Below are 22,352 nucleotides of genomic sequence, written 5' to 3'. Positions count from 1 at the left end.
TGTCACTGAGAATGTGTGTGATTATAAATTGTAAAATTGAATCTACAACTCCATTACAAAATGAATTTACAAATTAAATTTACAACTCAAATTTAATTTGTAATAGTGTAAATATGAATGGTATATTATTTTAAATAAGGAGCCACTTATAATAAAAAAGTTATCAGAAATTAGTATGTGGCCTGGGTCTTAAGGATCCCTAGTTTCCACAGTCACTGTGTGAGTATTTATTGTGAATGTAAAGTGAATCCTAGAAGAATGCATCTAAAAGAGAACAATACGAAGTATTACTTTTTTTTAGTGGTAGAAGGTAAGAGCACCATTACTTTACTCATATCAGACTAAGTGTTGAGCAGGTGTCACAAATCATAACTCTTGAATTACCTTTAATTATTTCATCAATGCCAATAAGGAATGCATTGGAGAGAATGGTCTTTGCTTGCCTTGGGTGTTTTTTGGGTGTTGAGTGGTGTTTGCTTGTTGGTTGTAGATGTTCACCCTTTACAAAAGCTTATGCACCAATTATTTACATCCATTTACCCTAGGCATATGCTTTCTATCACCAAATATTTAACAATAAATATTCGCATTATGCTCATTTTTTGCCACAAAAAATAGTTCTAATAGGTGTTGTTCTATCATGGACTCAATCATCTTAACATGACTTTTCGTTCAGTTCAAATGTTCTCATGCAAACTAGTTACTAATTTGAGTGCAATCAAAAACACACTTTTTTCACTATAATTTGAAAGGGTGGCCACTAGGTGTATTTTGCCCTCTTATGTGTATCCTTATATTTTTAGAAATAATTTTGAATATCCCCAAATATTTCATTTAGTATTTATTGAACTAAATTTTTTCATATTTAAATTGGTTTGTATATCATGATCTACTATTTTTATCTATTAAAAGTTTCTATTTGCCATAGGCAGTACAGTAAGCAAAAGTGCTGTAGATGAACCTTGGTATACTGAGGTTATATCGCTGCTCAAAGAACGCTATAAACGTGAAGTAATGGAGTTTTCTTCATATCCTAAAGCTATAGAAAGGGTATGCTATCTTTTGTAGTTATTTATTTATTTATTTTTATTTCCACTAGCAGGGGACTTGACAAAATGTAACAAGTAAAAACAAAGAACAAGGAACAATAAAGAAAAATAATTAAATAGAAAAAGTCCTTTTCTCATTCAACTTTTTGCTTCCCGCTATCGCTTGACCAAGGTAGTCCCACAAAGCAGTCTGCAGCAGCAAATATTGTGGCCATCAATAATGACGTATCTAGTTTAGGCTAGACGCAAGTTTTACGGATCTATCAACCAAATTCATTGCAGACCCCTTCCTCCTTTAAAAAAATTACATTATTTTATTTCAATATTTTGAATTTTTAATATTTTGAAGAATTTGTGAAGACATTTTAATCAAAATTGTAGTTTTAAATATTTTTTTTTGCTAATATGCAAGGATTTTCTGCAATCTTCTTTTAAAAAATTACTTCAAAGACACTACAATGTACTAAATTTTTTGTATGGAACTTTAACTGGGCCCTCAGCAGTCCTGGGCGCTGGAACAATTGTCCCTGTCTTCCCCCCTTGAGTTGGGTCTTGACTACATGTTCTCCATGATGGGTACAACTGGGGTCTGGAAAGTCTAAATATTACTACTGCCTCATGGGAGTGGGCCAGTCAGGCATGCAAATTTCTTTTAAGAATAACCAACTTTTGGAATCAGTTTTAGTCCTCAAATTTTCTTTATGTTGAGAAGAAAAAGAATTCTTGATAAGATGATTTATTCTACTAAATGCATTGTTACTACATGTTAGCTGTAAAGCGCCAGCACCTTTCTTTGTCAGCGAATCAGCCTTTTCATTACCATTTAGTCCACAGTGGCTCAGGATCCACTGAGGAGCAATAGTCTTGTCCATCAATTCCAACTTTTTTATGGTTAGTTGTAAATCCAAGATATCCCAGGAGATTAGGTTATGAGAATATGCCTATGCGCAGGATAGCAGCTCTAGAATTGGAGAGGATGACAGCCTTTTGAAACCTATCAAGTTGTTATTAATTGTTCCAGAGCTATGCATATTGCTGAGACCTCTCTATCAAAAAGTGTTTGATAACTTTCAATAGGAGAGTTAAAAAAAAAATTTAAAAAGCAAACACATTTTATAATACGGTGTTTTGGAAACTAGTCAGTTATTAATTGTATGCTTTAGATTTTGGTACATCTAAGAAGAGGTCTGAGTTGCAGTTTTGTTTTAGCTATTTGCCATTTTCTTTGCTCCATGCCTCCAGCACATGAAGTGCTCAGTTTAGAGTAGCATCAATTAATGTTTTGGAGTGTCTTATTGATGATTGCATCCACAAGTCCAAGTCGTCAAAAAATAGTAGGCTGTTCACACCTGGCACTGACTTAAATGATTGAATTAGATGTTCTATGCAAATATGGAAAAGGGAGCAGCTATGGCAGACCAGTTTGAAGTCTATAGCTCACAGACAAACAATTACCGTATCGGACCCTACAGCTCCTCTGGTAGAGAAAAGAACAAAACCAGCTTAACATCTAGTTACTATCTTAGTTTAGTAGCTTTTATCGCCAAATAGAATTGTACTCTAAGTTAAAATGGACATAAACACAGCTGTAAGAACATTCTTCTAGTCCAATGAATCTTTTATTATTTGACTGAAAACTACTAGCCTTCTGTCTTGATATTTTGTCAAAACTTTTAGTAAATCAATTTAGTCTATTGTTTACTATTCTTTCCATCAATTTATTAATATAGCAGTACTGGTAGGAGAAAATAGTCTATAAATTAGCAAGGATTATGCTTTTTAACTTTTCTTGAAAATTGGAATTATATGAGCCATTTTCCAAGTTATGGGGACAGTACCATATATAATAAATTAATAATTTAAAATAGGCTAGAGCTCTTTCTTTGCATTATTCCCAAAGTGCCTTTGAAATCTTTAGTATTTATGAACTCATGCAAAGTTGTGTAAATAATTAAAATATGTGGGATTACTAAAATCTCATATGAATCTTATTTTAGTGTTCTGCTCTCTATGCATGCATGCATAGTTAAATAGTTCCATTTACTGATTAACTTTTCGAATAAATTTAAATATTATTGACTAAACTTGCTAATGAGTGGTCACTCACCTGCTTTCTTTCTAGTTCAATAAAATTTACCACAGATTTATTATGATCTCTACATAATGCTACAATGAATCGATTTTTTTAAAATTGAGTCTTCGACAAAGATAGTAACATTTATCTGTATATTACAATTTATGAATATTTTTTTTAAATAACTCTTTTATTATTTTTTCTATGCTAAAAGTTATTTTTTAAAAAAATTTAACCTATGGCATTATGTTTTTGACCATAAAAACTTCAAAAGAGTTTTCATATACTCTAACCTCATCTTATTATTTTTATTTTATTTATTAATTAACTAATGTATTTATTTTTTGATACTGAGAAAAAGTTATCTATAGCCTTGTGTCAGTATAACCTCACATATGAGGCAAACTAGTTTCACATTTTTCTTATAAAAATATTTTTTTTCTCACTCCTGATTGTTTACTTATTAGATAAAATTTTATTATTCCAGATAAATGAACACAATTATAAATGAATAATAAAAACAGGATAATGGCGTAAAAAAATAAATTTATTGAAACTGAATTGGGTCATACTAACTTTACTTTCTATAACTAACATACTTTATTTTCTAAAATAACAATAATAATTTGCCACAGACTTTGAAATATTTTTTTTATTTCTTCCTGAAGTCCTTTTCAAGTTGAAGTTTTCTTTTCATGAGAATGGGAAAAAAATCACTCAGCCTGTTTTCTTTCTTTAGTATAGAAATTTCAGATCTGACCCTTCCCTCTTTAATTAAAAGCTGATGAATTTTTTTTTTTTAACTCAGCAATAACCTCTAAGAAGTAACAAATCATAAAAATGTAACACAGCATCAGAGCTTGAACAATTCTGATTATAAAATTGCATACCTCAACTCATGCAAAAATGTTTATAAGATCTAGTCTTTGAAGCATAAAACATAATATTAAAAAAAATGAAAAAATAATGATTTAAATTAACAAAAAAAAATTATATTTAATGTAACAATTAAATTGCAACTCTCAGAAACTAAGTAACAGGATCAAATTCAAAATATCTTCAACTCTCCCTGGTTTCAAACATACCAACCCACACCATACAATTTATTGATGTAAAATATTACCTCTTTATACATAACTTTAATACATTACATTATTTTATCCTCTCTCTATTAAAAATGCATATTCAGTAGTATTTTTTGACTTAATTTTCACTAAAATTATTGGTGCTTTGTTTTAAATGTAGAGCACATGGGTGAAGACTGCTGCTTGCCGGTTCTTTAAAAATGCTTGGGTAAACTGTGTTCTTGAACTTACACAACATGGAGATTCTAATCACAAAAGTATTCTAACTTGTCACTATAAAAAAGAACAGGTTGGTTTTTTTTTTAATCTTTTATATTTCGCAATATTTCTTACTTTTGACTTTGTATTCATTAAGTGTCTATCTTTTTGATTTCATTAAATTAATTATAATTCATTAGTTAGAAAGGTTCATGGAATTAAGTTTTTCTTTATGTAAGCTATTTATGTTAGCTTCTTATTCATTGTATTAAATTATAATTGGTTACATGTATGTAAAAACAGGAAATAAAAGTTACTTTTCTTCTTTACACACTTGTGAAAAAAATATTAACCTATAAACTTTGATTTTTATTTTTAAATATATTAAGCAGTTACTTGATTAAAAACTTCATTCACTCCAAAAATATACAAATTGGAATCTTATTTCAATTCCAATTTGTATATTTTTGAAGGGAATGAAGTTTTTAATCAAGTAATATCTTTCTATGATTATATTCAGTTTTTCAGATTCAGACTTCAGTTTTTTGAGATTATTTATTTAAGTTAAACAGTTATTTAAAGGAAATTGTAATTCATTTCTTAATTTTGTTATTTTAATATTTTATTGCTTATTTTGATGACAGTATATAATATTTTATTCAAATTTTCTGGATATGCCTTGATAAATGTGTATTTTACACATTTTAATACTCAAATTTTATTTATGTATTTGCTTTCAGATTGTATTCATGTATAATTTCTTTTCTTTAAACTTGAATTAAAACATAAAATGTTGCATAAAATTTTAATTCTGTATAAGCTTTCCTGTTATAATGGATAGTTAAATACCATATTATTAACCATAGTTATACAAGCACAAAAAATTGTTGTCTTTTTTTTTAATGTTTTGTTGTGTTTATGTTTTAAATGTTTATGTTAGACATAAACTTGGAATTTATTTATATTTTTTTTTAATTCTAAAACCCAAATATTAATTTTTAGTTATTCATTTAGATTAACTTTTATTGTTTTCCTCTCCTGTTTTTGTCTCATAAATTTGAATAAAACACTTTCTTTTTTCAATGCTTTCAGTGTCTGAATCGTTTTTTAAAAACCTTAAAATTTAACATTATATGTTAGCAATGCCTTTACTTTTCTACTTAAAATCTACTCAATATCATAGCCAATTGAAATTTTCTTCCAACAGTGTTTCCTTCTATTCAACAACTCGAGTTTTTAACTGCCTCTTCTAAAGTGCTAAGCACTTGGTTGGTTCTTTAATATTATATCCAGTTTTGAGAAAAGTTTGTCTCATTTCTGTAAAATTCTATTTCATTGTTGTAAACTTACTATACTTTATATTTCTTTCTATGCTTTGTTAATATCTTATTAATAATTGTTTTGAAAGTTTTCTTTTATTATCATTTTTGCTTTTCTTAGGTATCAGTTGCAGTCAATCACATTACTTGTGTTGTGAGTCTTCCTGATTGGAATAGAAATATACTTGTCATCCATACTGCAAGGAAAACCACTAAAGGCAGTCCGTACAAATTTGCTTTTACGTCCAATGATGACTTAGAAGATTGGGTAATTATTTATACATAAAACATGCATAAAATTTACTGTTATAATTAGAATGTTTACATATTCCAGAACATGTTAGTGTATTCCTGTTTATTACATATTGAAGGAAAAAAATTTATCTTACGATTTCTTGGACTGTACCAATAATAAAAGTAAAATTGTAAACAAAGCTGTCTGATGGAACTTAAAAGGATTACTCATAAGTGTGTGTTGCAAAAAAAAAAAAAAAATTCCAATGCCCACCTGGGGAATGACCTTTCGACTCTACAGGCATATGAAGGACAGATTTGTTGTTCAGGGGCCAATATTGCTCCCACAATAAGAACAGATAGTAAGGAGAATGAAAGAACATCCATACCTTGCCCGTGATTCAAACCCAGAACCTTTCTGATGCAAGGCCAGTTGGCTGTCTCTGTGTAGCAAAAATTTCTGATTATGTTTCTGTTATTCTCCTTATACGAATGAATGATGAGATAATGTCAGCAACTTTTAACTGATAAGCAACTTTTTAGAATTGTTCCAGAGAGCTGTTTTTGATGAAAAAACTACATGATTTCTATGTGGATGATGAGATGTTTCTATGTTATGTGGGAAGAGTTTGGTCTAGCACTGAATTAGCCGTAGCCCTCTATATTTTTCATTCTCTAATGTAATGAGTATAGTTATATTACATTGAACGTTATATTTAGCATACACCGACTACTTACACAAGATATCACTTTTTTGCTTATATTTTATCGCCTTTCACTTAATTATACTCACCATTTATAAAAAAAGGTTGTTGGCAAAAATTAAATTTTCAAAACTTCTGTGCATTACCAAAAATTTGGGATTTTTAAGCAAACTGTTTGGACGAAAATAGTTTCAAATTTGAATTGCAAACATATTTTCCTATAGGTTTTTTTGAATGATCTTTAGTTTTAGATTTACACATTAAACATGGGGAAAAAATACTCGCAAGTCAACCAGTTGATAAATACTTGGTTGGTTCAATTATAGAGATATTTAATGTCAAACTAAAAGAAATTTCCTACAGCCGCACTGGCCATTTTCCTTCTAGCAAACCAGTACAAAGTAGCCTTCATGTGAAAGTTGTTAATGATCAAAGAATTGTTAATGTTGCTCAAAAATGGCCACGCTGATTAAATTTCATAGCCACTCTTGTGGAGCATGGAGGGAGAGACAGAAATGTCTATAAGGCGAAGGTGATTCTGAAGATAATCTTATCTTTAACAACTGTGAAATCTGTAGGAAAAATCAGTCAGGGAAGGTCCATGGGAATGGGATCGAGTATAAGGCTAAACCACATTTTTCCTGCAGCGCCAGCAGTTTGCTTGTTTTTAACTGATTTATTTGTCACCCCAAAAATGTTAAAAGAAATTTTTATTCTAAGGAAGTTCAAAAGAAGACTGTGAAAGTGAGCATCCTTTTTTGGTCATCAAGTCTTCCCTCTTGTTACCAGAGACATTGCAATGGCTGGGAATCCACTAGAAGAAAATTACCGAACTGCAATGTTGATGAGTTCATAGATTTTTTGTTCTGTTTTCTCTACATGTTCCAACTGTTGCTTTCAACAATTGCTTTAAAAAAAACGAAGTTTAAAGGTGGCTGGGTGCAAATAAACAAGAAGCACTGCATGGTTTAGAGATATTTAACAGATGGATTGTTGAACAGTTGACTGCTGTCTCAGCTTTAAAAATTGGGGCATTTATACTAACTGGGCGTGTGCCTTCCAACAAGTTTTCATAACAGAAGTCTGCTCCGTTTAAAAAAAATCCTCCTGGGAGGAGCCATCAGTATAGATGATGTCAAAACAAGTCATTACGCAATACCATCCTGTTTTTTTAAACCATAAAAAAATTTTTAAGACCATTTTTAATACTGAGCCAGCATTATTCATTTAAAAAGTAGAGTAAAAAAACTCTTTAATGTCCATACAAATAATTCCTCTCTTATTATTGAATGAGTACACATCTAGCTCATTCAGCTAAATTGAGACACCACCAATCAGACTAAATGTAAAATAATATTAATGTAATGCACTCATTAAATTTTTTCTTTCAAAATAAACAAGCTTGGATTTGTATCACTATTCAATGAAGCCTTCATTTATAAAAATGGTTAGTTCATTTATTAGATGTCGTGCTGTTTGATTGTGCATGTTTTGTTTTTATTTACTTTAGCTGTCTACATTAAACTCGGCATGCCGTAGTGTAAACAATCTCCCATGGATTCCAGATTTCACATCAGACTGGTCTCTTAGTGTCAATGGTGATGTTTATGTTCATAGTTCAAGTTGCCTACCTGAAAATGATCCACCAGTAAACATGTATGTTATGTAGCAAAAGTATTGCTCTTTTTATTTGAGTAACCCAGTGGAGTTACAATTAATTATTCTGATGTAAATTTTATATAATTGAGCCAGGGGGCAAAATTCTTGATCCTTATCAGGGACTACAAATTTGAGGCTCGTGACTAAAGTATTAAAATTTAAAAGGATACACTTTGAAAAGGCTACAACATAACAATTTTTCATTATTCTATTCATTTATTTTTTACAAAAATTATTATTAAGACTTCAATATAATTTTAAACCTTTCTTTTATTTATTTATATATTTTTCTTTAAAAAAAACACTCAATTCCACTGTTACAACGTGCAGGTGTTCAGCATTGGCATAAAAATTCACATTTTAGAAGAAAACATATATGATGATTTCCTTTTTACGGAATAATTTCAGTATATTGTTTATAAAAGGAATTTGTTTGTACGAGTAATGTTGAACATCCAGTTTTGGTCTATATACGAAATTATTGCTTGAACGAGATTGCTAGACTACTATATTTTAGTATCTAATGAGTGATCAAAACAAGCGCAGGTCACATAGAAATCAAATTAAAATTGTGAACTCTGTTCCAGAAGTTGACAAGCAATAGCACGTAGAGAATTGTTGACCCGTAGATTAATTTAAAACCTTTTAAGAAGTATTTTATTTTATTTTATAACGGGCTTTAAAAAGTCAGCCCAATTCTGAGTTTACAGCTATCAATGTTCAACTCAGTAGCCTTGTATTTTTGAAACCAACCCAGAAGACAAGAGAACTCCTGGATCAAACATTGGGACAAACTAGTCTTTGTGGAGGTCTTTTTGATTAAACTAGCATTTGCTTTACATGGAGTGGAAAACCCTGAAAACCGCCCACAGTTAGCCTAATGGCTAGGTGATTCTAACCCATATTCACCACTGAGAATATTTTATCTCAGCACTGTAGTCGTGTGATCCAGGGGCAGAAATAATATCAAACAGCCATTACTCTGATTCGAACCTGGGTCATCTCATTGGGAGGCAAACACTCAGTGGGAACGCAGTGATTCAGGGGATACCATGAGTCACTGGGGTTCTTTTTAAGAATTATGGAACAGTACATATTTTTTGCTAACTTATTTTGGAATAATTGCAAGTGGTTGATCCCTTTCGTGAAAATTATTGAAGGAACTCAAGCCTATAAAATTGATGCATATGTAGAGTTTAGCGGTCATATAGATTGATGATTACTATTCAGAATTAAAATTTAATTTCAAGTTGTAACAAGTTTCATTTTCTATTAAAAAAATTATTGTATATTTCTTTTAAATTTAATGAAAAAATAAATTTTTTTAAATGAAAAAAAGAGAAATTTTCTTTTTTTTCTTCTCTTTCTATAGGAAGTGGTGCCTCCTTGGTGGTGGTCATTTACGAATGTTGTCAACTTGTCCTGCGGGGATTGCTTGGGGACTGGGATATAACTGTACAGCTTGGGTTTACACAAAAGGTTATGGAGGAGGTCCTTATAGGGGTAAATGTTACTTGCTAAAAAATAATATTCACTATCAAAAAAACAGTCTAGTGAACATTCACATTTTTACTATTTTTGGTGAATCGTTCATATTAAAAGTAAAAGTCTTTCACAAGATTATAAAAAGTAAATGACAAAAACAAAATTTTTTTCACTTTTTAGAAAAACCATTAAAGAAATAAATATTTGATAATTATGCAATAAATACATATGTAGAGAAAAATTGTACTTAGTGTTAAGATAGGAAATTACTTTTCTTTTTGCCACTATGTTTTGCTAACAGCAACAAACTGTTTAAGTTGTTCTTCTGCTTTTCTCTTATTTAACTTTCCAGTTTACATGGACTGTTTTCTTTGAAATATGTCTTTTTTTTTTAATCTTAAAATTAACCTTGATTAAATTTTAAAATATCCTAAAATTTAACCAAGATTAATTTTTTGGTAGTTCTCTAGTTATATTATTATACTGTTTCCTTTAAATTATCATTAAATATCTTAAAATATATAATTACAAAATTTCGTTACTTATTTTTTTTTTAAATGTTAGCACTTTTTTTACTTTTTTGCAATAACAATATGTGTTTTGTAAATTTTGGTCTCATTTCACCACAGGCATGCCAGGTGCAAATGCTAGCACAGGTCCAATGTCAGATATCAGATGTTTGTATATCTATGAAAACCAAAGATGGAATCCATTATCAGGTTTCACTGCAAAAGGCCTTCCTACTGATCGTTATATGTGGAGTGATGAGACAGGAAGAATTGAATGCACCAAAGACAATACACATTTGCCATCTGGTCATTGGCAGTGGGTGCGTTTTCTTTTTTTAGAAAAATTCAGTTTAATCCAAACATCACTTTTATGAATCTATCCCTTCAGCTCATAATCTTGAGTATTTCAAGGAATAAAGACAACATAGTTTAATTTGCACTTCAAGTTAAAATCACAGTTCGAACTTTTTCCTTTTGAGTTCATTTTGTCTCTTATGTTGAGCAATCAATGAATATAATTTGTTATCAATCTCATAATTTATAGCACAACTCGAAAGACAAAAAACTTTTATGTTATGTTACAGAAAAACAAATTTTTTATGAACTTTTTTATCCTAAATTAACCTTTATACCTGTTATATCAAAAGAAAACTATGTAAACATCATAGAAATAAATTATTCTACCCAATGATTCATTTACCACATAGAGTAATGTGCCTATGATATTCTGAATGTTAATAATAAATATCTAGAGATAACTAAACAATCTTGTTTTTTTAATTAATTATTGTTCTCAATTGTTTCATTTGTTTCCCCTTTTTTGTAATAAAGTGCACTTGTTTACACTAGTCCAACACCACTTTATTTTCTTCTTGTTTATTTGTGGGGGAAAAATGGAAAGAGAATTTTCTTTCCTTTAAAAGAGCAAGGGAAAATTTCATCCATTCTAAATAAATTCTTTTTAAATTTATTATTAATACTCGTCTTATGATGTATAGTTGTTTTTGGCAGAAATTTATTACTGTTTTTTTTTGTATTTGAAATAACTATTACAATTTTGTATGAAATTTAGGTTTCAGTAATGGCAAAGTATATTTTAAAACTATCACAAGTTATATAAATGCTTCAAATATGAAACTGTACTTTATTATTCTTTAGATTCTGATTTATTTTTAATCTATTATTAGCACCAAAACAATATGTCATGCTTAATTTAATATGTTCTTATAAATTCTTTATAACACAGTTTATAATAATATTTTCAGAAATCAAAACACTCATGAAAGTCAATAAAATAATAAACACATAAAGTGTTTTTTTTTCTTTCAAATTCATATTTGTATAATATCATTTAATAAGCTGCTAGTAAAAACTTATAAATTTTTATACAAAATATTTTTGGCTGATTTATTTTGTTTGAACAAAGAATATTGTTGTTGATGTTGTTTAATTAAAAAGTTTAATCTTAAGTGCTTTACATTTACTGATCATGAAAAATCTTAATACTTACTAAATCTGAAACCAAACATTTAAATTTATTTTTGTTAGCTATACCATAAGACTCTGAGTAATTGATTAGTTACATTGGTTTTTATTTAAAACAGAAAAGCTACAAGTAAAATATACATTAAATATATAATCTTTAAAGGAAATGAATGAGATGCATTTTACTTTACTCTTACTTATGTTTAATGAATGTAAACAAGTGCTTTTAAATAGCAATTATTTTCTTGCAAATTTTTTCATAATTGTAATTAGTTTTAAAAAAACTAATATCTCACACCTGTTGTTTTAGATTATGATCTACTTTATTGAATATGTAATATTTTAGATTTCTGACTGGTGTGTTGATTATAAAACGCCTGGTGGTGTTGATAATGAAGGCTGGCAATACGCTACAGACTTTCCTAGAAGTTACCATGGGTATAAACGTTTTACAGATTATGTAAGACGAAGAAGATGGTATCGGTATGTAATTTAAAATGTTCTACTGTATCATTAATTTGCATATTTTTTTAATCCTCAAAATTATGAAAAAAATTAAAAATTATTCCATTAAGCTTTTAACAAAAATAATTTATGTAAAAATTTAACATTTTTCATGTATTTACAATTATATTTAGTAGTTATTTAAAGATTTGATGATATGTCCATGTAACTTTATAGAAAATAATGAAAGTTTGTTAATATGGTGGTACAATAAATAATTTATGATAGAGTGCTTTTAAATTTTTATCTTAATTTTTATAGTAACATTATTTGTTATATAGAGCTACAATAGCACAATAGTTTAGACATCGAGCTATTATTGTGTATACTTTGAAGTCAACCGAGCTTCTAATTGATTGGTACCAATTTCTTTGGGAAGTACAGGTGGCTTGCGCACACAATGCCACAACATGTTTATTGTCTCAAAATTATTGAGCTGGAACCTCCCACCACCTTGGCCATCATCTAGAGCACATTAGCCATTGCTACAATCCTTTAATTCAATTTATTAAATTAGACATTCATCAATTAAATTTGTATATAATGAAATCATTTTTCGTCAAAATATTGTATTAATGATGAAAATTCATTAATTTATTTCTTATTGTTAATAGGAAATGTAAACTTAGTACAACAGGTCCCTGGAGAAAATTAGGTAACACACCACTTTTGGATGTATCATTTCAAGTTGATTCAAATTCTGATACTGATCCTGTTGCTGTTTGGGCTGTTGCTGTTAATGGTGATGTCCTATTTAGAGTTGGTGTTTCACAAAATTCTCTCTCAGTAAGATTTTTAAAACATATATCTCCTATAAAAATAAATCTCTTAGACATATATCTTTATATCTCCTATCAGATTGCAAATTTAATTATCTGAATAATTTTAAATCTATTGTTTAATTTAGGTGGTAAGAAGTCTTAAATGCATCTAAAAGTAGTTCGGTACAATAAAAAAATATGATTTTAAAAATATTTTTCTTCTCATTAACAAATTCAAATACTGTACTGACCATTATCATCATAAATTAAAAATACCAATTACCCAGTTACTTTTTTTAACGTAAAAATAGGAGTAAATTGTTTTGTAATCATTTAAAATTCTATTACACTTCACTGTAATCATTAAAAAAATTAGAAATAATTTTGCTTACTATCTTGCAATTTTTAATCCAAATCAGGTCTTGTCCTGAATAATTTAATTAATCTAAATAATTGAAGTCATATTAATTTAGACTTTGTTTAAATAATTATAATGATAAATATGTTTAAAATTGTTATTAACATGCAGCATTCATTTCCGAAAGTTACATCAATGAATGGTCAAATATCAATTGAATCTATGTACAGAAATTCACAATTCTTTTTACATTACTTGTTGATAATTTTTTGTTTGAATTCTTAGGTAGTGATGGAATCTAAAAATGTGTTTTAATCTTGAACTTTCTTGTCTAAAACTACTTGTGATTAAGTATACATTAGGTTTTTTAAAAAAAGTTTTATTAACATAGGTTTAAAGTTATCACAACCAAAGAATCATCCATGTTATTTTAGGTTATTATCGCCTGCCATTTAATGATTACATTGATATTCATTTAGCAAGATTATTACAATCTTGTGTTGTGACATTATATTGAAACAAAAATTCTAATATATATATGGAGCATGCCTGCAAGGTTGTCAATTACTATGCTTTTTTCAAAATACAGTGAAACCACACGAAAAACCACCTCTATGTAACTATCTCCTCAATTTATGCCCAATTTTAGGACACATGGAATTTTTTCCATAAATTTAAAGTTGATGAAAACCTCTAGGAGAGACCTTTAAAATATCTCCTAGCAACCAAGCAATCCTTCACACCAAATTCGAAAAAGGTTAATTAGTGAAACACGAAAAAGTATCAAAGCAAAAAATCTTGACAAAGCAAATAAATAGATTAAAATGTATTCAAAATATTTGGGTGAGGCTCTTTTAAAGAGCTCTTTTTGACGATCTCTGAAACAGATCTACTCCTTAATGTAGCAGTCAGAGTCAGAAGACGATGTTATCAATGATTTATTTTTAGAGTTGAAAGTTAAATTAGAAAAAAAAGTTCTTTTAGAAAAAACTAAGTATCTCAAAGAAACAAGCTTTAAATCTAACTAATTTTTATGATATTAAGTTAAATGCAAAATTGAATGAAAATTATTGTTTATTTATTTGAAATAGTTCCATCTTTCATAATTTGTTTTTACGCATAATATATCAGCAGAAATAATTTTTATTGACGCTAAAGTTTATAGTATATCGATCTGATTTTCATGACACTAACACAAGTGGCGTCATGAAAATGACCAAGAATACGGCACTGACTAAAATTCAAATTGTGTTGCTAAAAATCTTGTACCTTCAATAACCCTAAGGATGGCCAATTTCCATTAACGACCATTTTAATGTAGTACAGAGAGTAATCACTCCATAGAGATTTCACTGCATATTATAGAGAAGTAGGCAATTAAAACTAAATCTATCAGAATTTCAGGTAGATTTTGCCTTCATTTCTAAAGTTTCATCTTGAGTTAGCTGGAACAAAGTAGCATTTTATTTAAACTTTTGAATTAGGTACTGAAAAGTAGTAGTCTGGAAGATAATTTTAAATAAAATTAACAAAACAACAAATCATTCATTAAAATATAAGCATCTCAAAAAACGTAGAAAATTAGTAGTCCTTAATTTATAATTACTTGTAAACAAAAGTAAAATCTGCTTATTATTAATTTTTTTTTCATTACTATACTTTACTATACTTTGCACAACTTTAATGATTTTCAATCCTCATTAAGAGAAAGTGAAAAATAAGTCAATCTCTCTGTAACATTTGAACTGAAGAGTATTTTAAGTAGAGTTTAATAGATTTTACCCACAACAACCTTTAATTTTTACCTTTCTGGCAAATTTAAAAATTCATTAAATTATTTGTGTATCTTGTAGAAGAAAATGTGAGACTAACTTCATTGTGCGTTTAGTTTACCCTAAGCTCAAATATTTGTTGAATTTAAACGCTTTTTATTTATAGTCAAAGTGGTCTATGGTTGGTGTTTAGGAAGATTTTTTTACCTATGGCAATACCTGGCATTTTTTCATTATTGTATGAATAGTCATAGAAGTATGTGGTTTATTAGTATACATCTTAACATTGAATCCAATAAAAAGTTTCGGCTGCATTGCTTTAGTAAGAATGTTGCAATGCTTACCAAGGTAAGCGTTGGGACAGTTTTAAAATATATTTTAAGTAATCCAAAAGCAAGAAGTATTCAGAACAATCACAATGTCATAATACACTCTGATACAACTGAGCACTCAACTCTCTGAGTGTTAGTTCTGGCCTTTTCGGAACTTTTAGCTGAAAGCTGTCCTGCATCAAAAAACAGGTAATAAGAGTAGTGCCTAGCCGGTGAATTTCTGTAAAATTTTATCCTGGGGCTCAAGGCTTGGAGGGTTAAAGAAAAAGGGAAGCGGCACTGTTTTGAACATGGAACCGTTTTTTCTTTCCTGGTAGGGTATTCAAGCATTCTTATTCATGCTTTTATATGGTAGAAGCTTTCAAATTTTATACTTAGTTTTGGTGTTTATTCAGGAATATTAAATGTAACTTAATATTTGTATATTTTAAATTTAGTTATTTCACCCTTTTCTCTTTTTTTTTCATTAATATAAATATCACTCTATTGTTAATCTCTTAATTGATTTTATGCAGGGTACAAATTGGGTTCATGTTGCGTCAGAAAAACCATTTCGCTCAATATCTGTTGGTGGTGAAGGGGCAGTTTGGGGTATTGCTATTGATGGATCTGCACAGTTACGACATGGAGTTTCTGCTTCATCACCTACTGGTATAAATTTTTAAATAAAAAATTATATTTAAATTTGTTTTTTCTACATATAAATGCACATTGAGAATTTTCTATAACCCAGATTCTGTGTGTTTTAAATATTCAAAACTGTAAAACTGATGTTTGAAACAAGAATCCCTATTTCTCTGTTTTTATGTTAATAAATGATTCAGTGTTTATGTGAAATGTTTTAATAAATAAACTTTTATTTGTAATTGAAAATATCATGCAGAAATGTACAGATTATGTCTTATATTGTTAGTTTTTCATTGAAGCTAGAATTCACATGAAATATCTACTTGAAATAAAGATAAAATTGAGAAAAATTTGGTGAAACAGTCAAACCTTATACTGTGTGGATCATTATTAAAAATTATTAATTGAATATTTGTTTATTTTTATGTGTTTGAAAATTTTTAATCTGAACAATTCTAATTGTTTTTCTTACAAAATTAATGAAATAAATTTTTTGTAATTAAAAAATTGGCATTGAAAATATGAACTGTTTCAACAATGAAAGGTAGCAGTTGAATATGTATTTCATTTGAAAGCTAAAGCAGTTTGGCAAATGTTCTATTAGCTTTAGTTCTCAGAACTGACCTAGTATTGCTGTATAAAAAAAATTCTTTTTGTACAAGTCGAATTTTATTTATATACCTCACACATCATTTCTGTAAAAACTGTACATGTAAATAAGAAAAAAAAGTAAATATGCATATGATTAGTTCATGAAATTTTAATTTTTGACAGGGCAGTATTGGTGTCACATAGAGCCACCTCAAGTTGGTTGTCCTCTTCTCCAAATCTCAGCTGGTAAAGAGAAAGTATTGGCTGTCGATGAAAGTAATAGGTTGTGGTCACGTCAAGAAATAGTTCCTGTTTATAAAGAAGGCACCCACTGGAAATTGGTGTCTGAAGATGTAAAACAAGTCTCTGTTGGACCTATGGATCAAGTAAATATTGTCCATTAATTTTGCATTTTAATAATAATTACCAAAACAATAACCGAAAAAAGTAAATGTAACAGCTAATTGTTATTATTATTATTCATAATGTTGTCCTAAATTTGTAAATACCTGGGCACAATGACTTTTGGAAAGATTTTGATCTGAACTATCTATTCAGTACAAAAAACTACCCTCTAGTAAAGAGAAATGTATTTTTAGGTAATTATCTATTTTACAGATCCTTATACAATTTTTTGGATGCATCAAACAGTATGCACTTAGCCTAATAGTAATAGACTCAACCACTTGGGAACGTTACAATATGAATTTTGTTAAACATGTGTAAGAATCATGCCGCTGTTTATTCAGAAAAATTTTACATTTGTAATACCTTTTACTTTTGATACACATATTTTATGAAATATTTATTAACAGCAATTGCTTAAGGATTCTTAGTAATATGTCTTATATTTGCAGCATTTTATTGTCCCGTAGAAATAGATTGTCATTGACAAATCTCTTAAACAATTTATCTATATGTGTTGAAATATATTTATATATTATTCCAGATATGGTGTATAAAAAGTAGTTTCCTGACACCTGCAGGAATGATATCTGGCGTAGTTTGCAGAAGAAAGGGTATTACAGACGATAATCCATGTGGTTCAGAATGGGAACAAGGGATAGGGGTGAGTACACATTGAATACATGTAATATTTCCTAATTTTAGTTTTGTTATGAGTGGGAGTTAATACTAAATATGTAATTGTGCATAGAGTGGTCACAAATACCAAAATTTTTTAACAATAAAAAGCAGCAAACATTTATCCTAGGCTGTTGCCTTTACCATTTTGTTATAAATTATAAGAGATAGTTTGAAAAATTGAAGCTTGTAAACAAATTGAAAAATTTACTCAAATTTAATATTTTAGCTTCTACTAATTCATTCACCAATATAATATATGTTTTTGAAAAGAAAAATCTATTAGATTTTTAATAAATATAATATACCTTAAATCATATATTTTTCTATAATATAGCCTTAACCTTTTGATTGTAAAAATTCTAATTGTGTATTATCATGCATTCTGATTGAGATTTTAGCAGTAATCCAATGTTTTGGTTTATGAAAAATGTGTTTTTTTTTGTTGTTTTTTTTAAGAAATAGCTTGCACTTTTTTTAAAAAAAAAATACAATACTCTATCATCAATGTGATTTTCTACAATTTACAAAACTGATTATCAAAAATCACATTGATGATAATATTTAATTAATGATAGTCAAAAAATTTCTTTCAATGTGAACAACTTAGAAATTAGTAAAATTGAAGAAAAAAAATTAAATTATTTTGAATTAATCATAGGCTTATTTGTTAAAAAGAAGTTAGTTAACATTTCTTTTTTATTGTGTAATTTTAAAATTAGGAGATTCTAGTTCTCCGTGTAATTAATTAATTTAAAAGTACAGAAAATTGTCTACACCTTTTAACATTTTTCTTCTTTAATGTATTTTCTTATTTATCTACTTTTTTAAGTTGCTAGAGATGAAAAAAATATATTTTTTTCTATATTAATATCTAAGTTTTCAACTACCATTATTCTGATATCTTTCTTGAAATACTCTGACCATCTTTTAGTTTCGAGCAAGATGAGGCAAAGTTGATGAGTTTGAAGGAAACAGATTGTGAGAGCCTTTGCCTAAACTAAACTGTAGTAGTGATGAAGAATATCTTAGTTTTTTAATAAACTTGAAAATTTTTATTAACTATTCTGAAAAATTGAAAATACATAGTATGACCAATTAAAATGATTTTGCTCATACATTAAATTTCCCATTTTGTAGTTGTCATTTCTTTATTATTATTCTTTGTCAGCGCAACAGCCCCTTGCAGGCCTTGGCTGCTTCAACAGATGACAAACGACAGCTCCTCCTATACATGGCAACTCACTTCCAATATCTAATCTTTAGGGTTTTCAGGTCATTTTCGATATCATTGAGCCATCTATTAGGGAGTTTACCTCTGGAACGTGACCCTTGGGGTTCTTAAAGGTGACTATTCCCATGGGGCTATTTTCAAGGCTTCTTCATAGATGGCCCAGCCATCTCAGTCCATTGCTGCATATTATTTGTGTAATTTGGGGCTGCTTATAGAGTTAGTAGAGCTTGAAGTTATATCCGGTTCACCAGCATCCCCTTTCTTCAATTGCGCCGAAGGTGGCTGTGAGGATCTTTCTTTCGAAGGTGTCCAGTGATTGCTGTATATCTGAATTTAGAGTCCAAGTTTTCCTTCTATAAAGCAGTACAGGAAGGATGAGCATCTTATACAGTTTTAATTTTGTTTTTCGGCTGAGAAGATTTGATCTTAATTGTCTCCTCAGTCCAAAGAAACACTCATTAGCCATTTTGATCATTAACAACAGTGCCATTTCTTTATAATGACTGATTAAGTACAGTTTTTATGCAACATTGTTTTTAAATTTTAAAAATTGAGTTTTGCTTCCTTAAATTTTATATTATTTATTATTTATCAAATGTTAAGTTAATTTTTTTTGGAAGTTATTGAAATTAAAAGCTCCACAAATATTGATTAGTTAAAATTTCTTTCAACGTTTAACTAGTTATTTATGATTTTATTTTCTCAGTTTTAAATATTTATTAATTTTCTTTAACTGACCATAATTTTGTGTTAGATATTTATTTAATCTATTTGTTTTTTTTTTTCTTTTATAGGGCTCCTGGACGTTTATTACTGTCCGTGGAAGCTTGTGTAGAGAAAATTAAAATTTCTCACTCTAGAATTTTTATTAAAATTATTTGTTAATTTTTACGTTTTATGAAAATGTTGTAAATATTGAGTTTTAGTTTAATTGATTTTACCATTTTAAAAAATTACAGACTATTTAGATAATTTTATTATTTTTAAAATTGATTTCGCCTTTCATCTATGGCAGCTTAATTATAAGTTTGATTATTTTTATATTGATTTTTTATATGTCTATTGTAGAATTTTATCAACCAAATGTAATTAAATTCTAGGTTTGTCTGTTTTATTTTTAAATCTATGAATTATTTTAATCGGTCCAAAAAAATTAAGATATATACCTAAGAAAAATAATCATTCAATTTTCTTATACTTTAATGCATATAATTATACAATTATATATTTTTTAGAATCTTTAAAATTATGTCTATTTTAATGCTTATTTTAAAAATGTGCTTAATTTTAATCTATGTTTTTATGTAGATTGCTAATTAAATTTTTAGATTTCATCTTTTAGTTTATTTTAATATTAAAAAAGAAAATGTTAGAATTTTTTTTAATTTTAATTTATGTACTTAAGTTTTTATTTAAGTATATTTTTTTAATTTGTAGATTTGTGTAAATAATTTTTTTGAGGCAAACTTGGAAGATTCAATTATACCATTAAATAAGTTTAATCTGTCATGTATAATGTTGCTGTTTATTACTAAAAGAAACTATATGGTATTTTGAGAAAACTAAATAATAATATTAATTCTTAATGATACATCAAAAATATGTTTAATTGAAAATGCTATATTTCTAATATATTAATGTTTCTATGAGTATAGCTGTTAACATGTCAGAATTGGAAATATTATGTGTCTCATATTTAAAAAAAATTAAATTTTGTACATCATTGTGGTCTCAATGTATTTTCAAACCTATTGTAAATAAAAAGAAATTGTATTTGTAATTGACCTATATTTGTAATTCATGTTAAAAGCACCCTTTCAAGCAGCTTTATTTCTTTACTTCCCAGTTGAGCATAAGGATTAAAGTGATGTGTTCCAACAAATCTAGATTATGGATTAGAATTTCTCAGTTGTTTTAATAACCATATAGTTTTGATAGTTTTTTTTTTCTAATTTCACATTCATGTAAATTATTTCCACTCAAACCATTCTTCACAATTATATACATATATATTTCTCCTTTGGGTTCAAAATTACAAGACAAATTTGGTCTGCTTAATTAGTTGTGATCCCAATGGTTATTGTTATTTATGATGCTGATGTGGTTAAATGTTTCAGAAAATAACAAAATGTATAACTAAATATTTTTTTATACATTTCAAAGAAGGTACTGAAATTGTGAGCCTTAGCTACTTTCCTTCCCATGCTATGTCCTTACAAACTCCCTTTATAACATTTACGGTTTAATTTACAGATCGAGAAATCTCCAATTGTGTTGCTTTGCACTTGTTTATATGATTAGACATGCTCCATTTGTGTTGCTGTATTGTTTAAATTAAGAGATCAAGTACATTTTTCTTGATATTGTATAATGTTTTTTGTATGATTTAATCATTGATCATCATTCCTGATGCAGACTTGGGATTTTTCAGTGTTTTTACTGAATTTAGTGATTCTTGTTGGGTGTTTTCTGTAGTTTTATATGCTAATTCATCAAATCTTAAAAAATATGCTAGTAAATTTGCAACACCATGTTATTCCAGTACTTTTTTTATTCTAATTGGGTCACAAGTCTGAATTTACAAAAAAAAAAAAAAAAATAGTAATAATTATTTAATAATTTTCATACTTTCTATTACTTGTAATTTATTTTAAACTAAAACTTAAAATTATCGATATTTTTATGTAATAGAATCGCTAATACTATAATAGTTGTTTTAAAATAAGATAAAGTTTTTAAAATAATTATACATTCAGTTAGGAACAAAAAGCATGTGAGTAATTATAGATTGGATCATTTATTGTAAGCAAATGCTTTCAATTCTTAATATATTTCCCAAGTTAAAAGTATTTCAATTAATACCTAAGTACTTACACTTACCTTAATACTTACCTTAATACTTACATTAAAATTGAAATAAATTAACTAGAAAGTGTATACTTAAAAAGATGTGGTGGAGTAGTTACTATCTTTGTACCCATTACCATCAGAGAGAGATTTCCTTCAACTCACTTTATATTAACTGACATATTGTAATATAGTCATTGTTAATTCTTGCTAAATATTATCAATTCTATACTTAATGTTGAATTCTTAATTCTCTTTTTAGAGATTAAAGATTTCCAACTATAAAATCTTATTCATTGTTATGTAAATTTTTAAATATTATACACAAGAAATCTAGTATTCTTTTGAAAGTTGTTAAAATGTATAATTATGTTGTTCTCATTCATGAAATTTTCCTTGCATGCACATTGTTACATTATGTGTATGTAATATCATACAGAAC

At 28.1% G+C, this 22,352-nt stretch overlaps 1 protein-coding gene across 4 annotated transcripts in view; it reads left to right on the top strand.

Moving 5' to 3' along the window:
* The window catches only part of Pex23 (tectonin beta-propeller repeat-containing peroxin 23), a 43,275-nt gene extending 21,603 nt beyond the window's left edge, over window positions 1-21,672 (top strand). For 3 of the 4 annotated variants that reach the window (XM_043043164.3, XM_087150387.1, XM_043043176.3), the window contains 12 exons: window positions 929-1,050; window positions 4,369-4,497; window positions 5,847-5,993; window positions 8,174-8,319; window positions 9,695-9,825; window positions 10,437-10,636; window positions 12,148-12,284; window positions 12,920-13,091; window positions 16,044-16,179; window positions 16,930-17,132; window positions 17,696-17,815; window positions 19,858-21,672. In XM_043043164.3, the coding sequence (XP_042899098.1) occupies window positions 929-1,050; window positions 4,369-4,497; window positions 5,847-5,993; window positions 8,174-8,319; window positions 9,695-9,825; window positions 10,437-10,636; window positions 12,148-12,284; window positions 12,920-13,091; window positions 16,044-16,179; window positions 16,930-17,132; window positions 17,696-17,815; window positions 19,858-19,908 (1,694 nt within the window). In that variant the 3' untranslated portion in view covers window positions 19,909-21,672. Of the gene's footprint in view, window positions 1-928; window positions 1,051-4,368; window positions 4,498-5,846; window positions 5,994-8,173; window positions 8,320-9,694; window positions 9,826-10,436; window positions 10,637-12,147; window positions 12,285-12,919; window positions 13,092-16,043; window positions 16,180-16,929; window positions 17,133-17,695; window positions 17,816-18,763; window positions 18,894-19,857 lie in introns of those variants that run through there. The other variant, XM_071181334.2, reaches the window with a different exon arrangement.
* The last annotated feature ends 680 nt before the right edge of the window (window positions 21,673-22,352 follow it).

This window comes from Parasteatoda tepidariorum, chromosome 8, assembly GCF_982258835.1.
Source record: "Parasteatoda tepidariorum strain Cologne lab strain chromosome 8, Ptep-v5.0, whole genome shotgun sequence".
Taxonomy (NCBI): Eukaryota; Metazoa; Arthropoda; class Arachnida; order Araneae; family Theridiidae; genus Parasteatoda; species Parasteatoda tepidariorum.
The sequence above is the reverse complement of the archived record's forward strand: the minus strand, read 5'-3'. Positions and strand labels throughout refer to the sequence as shown.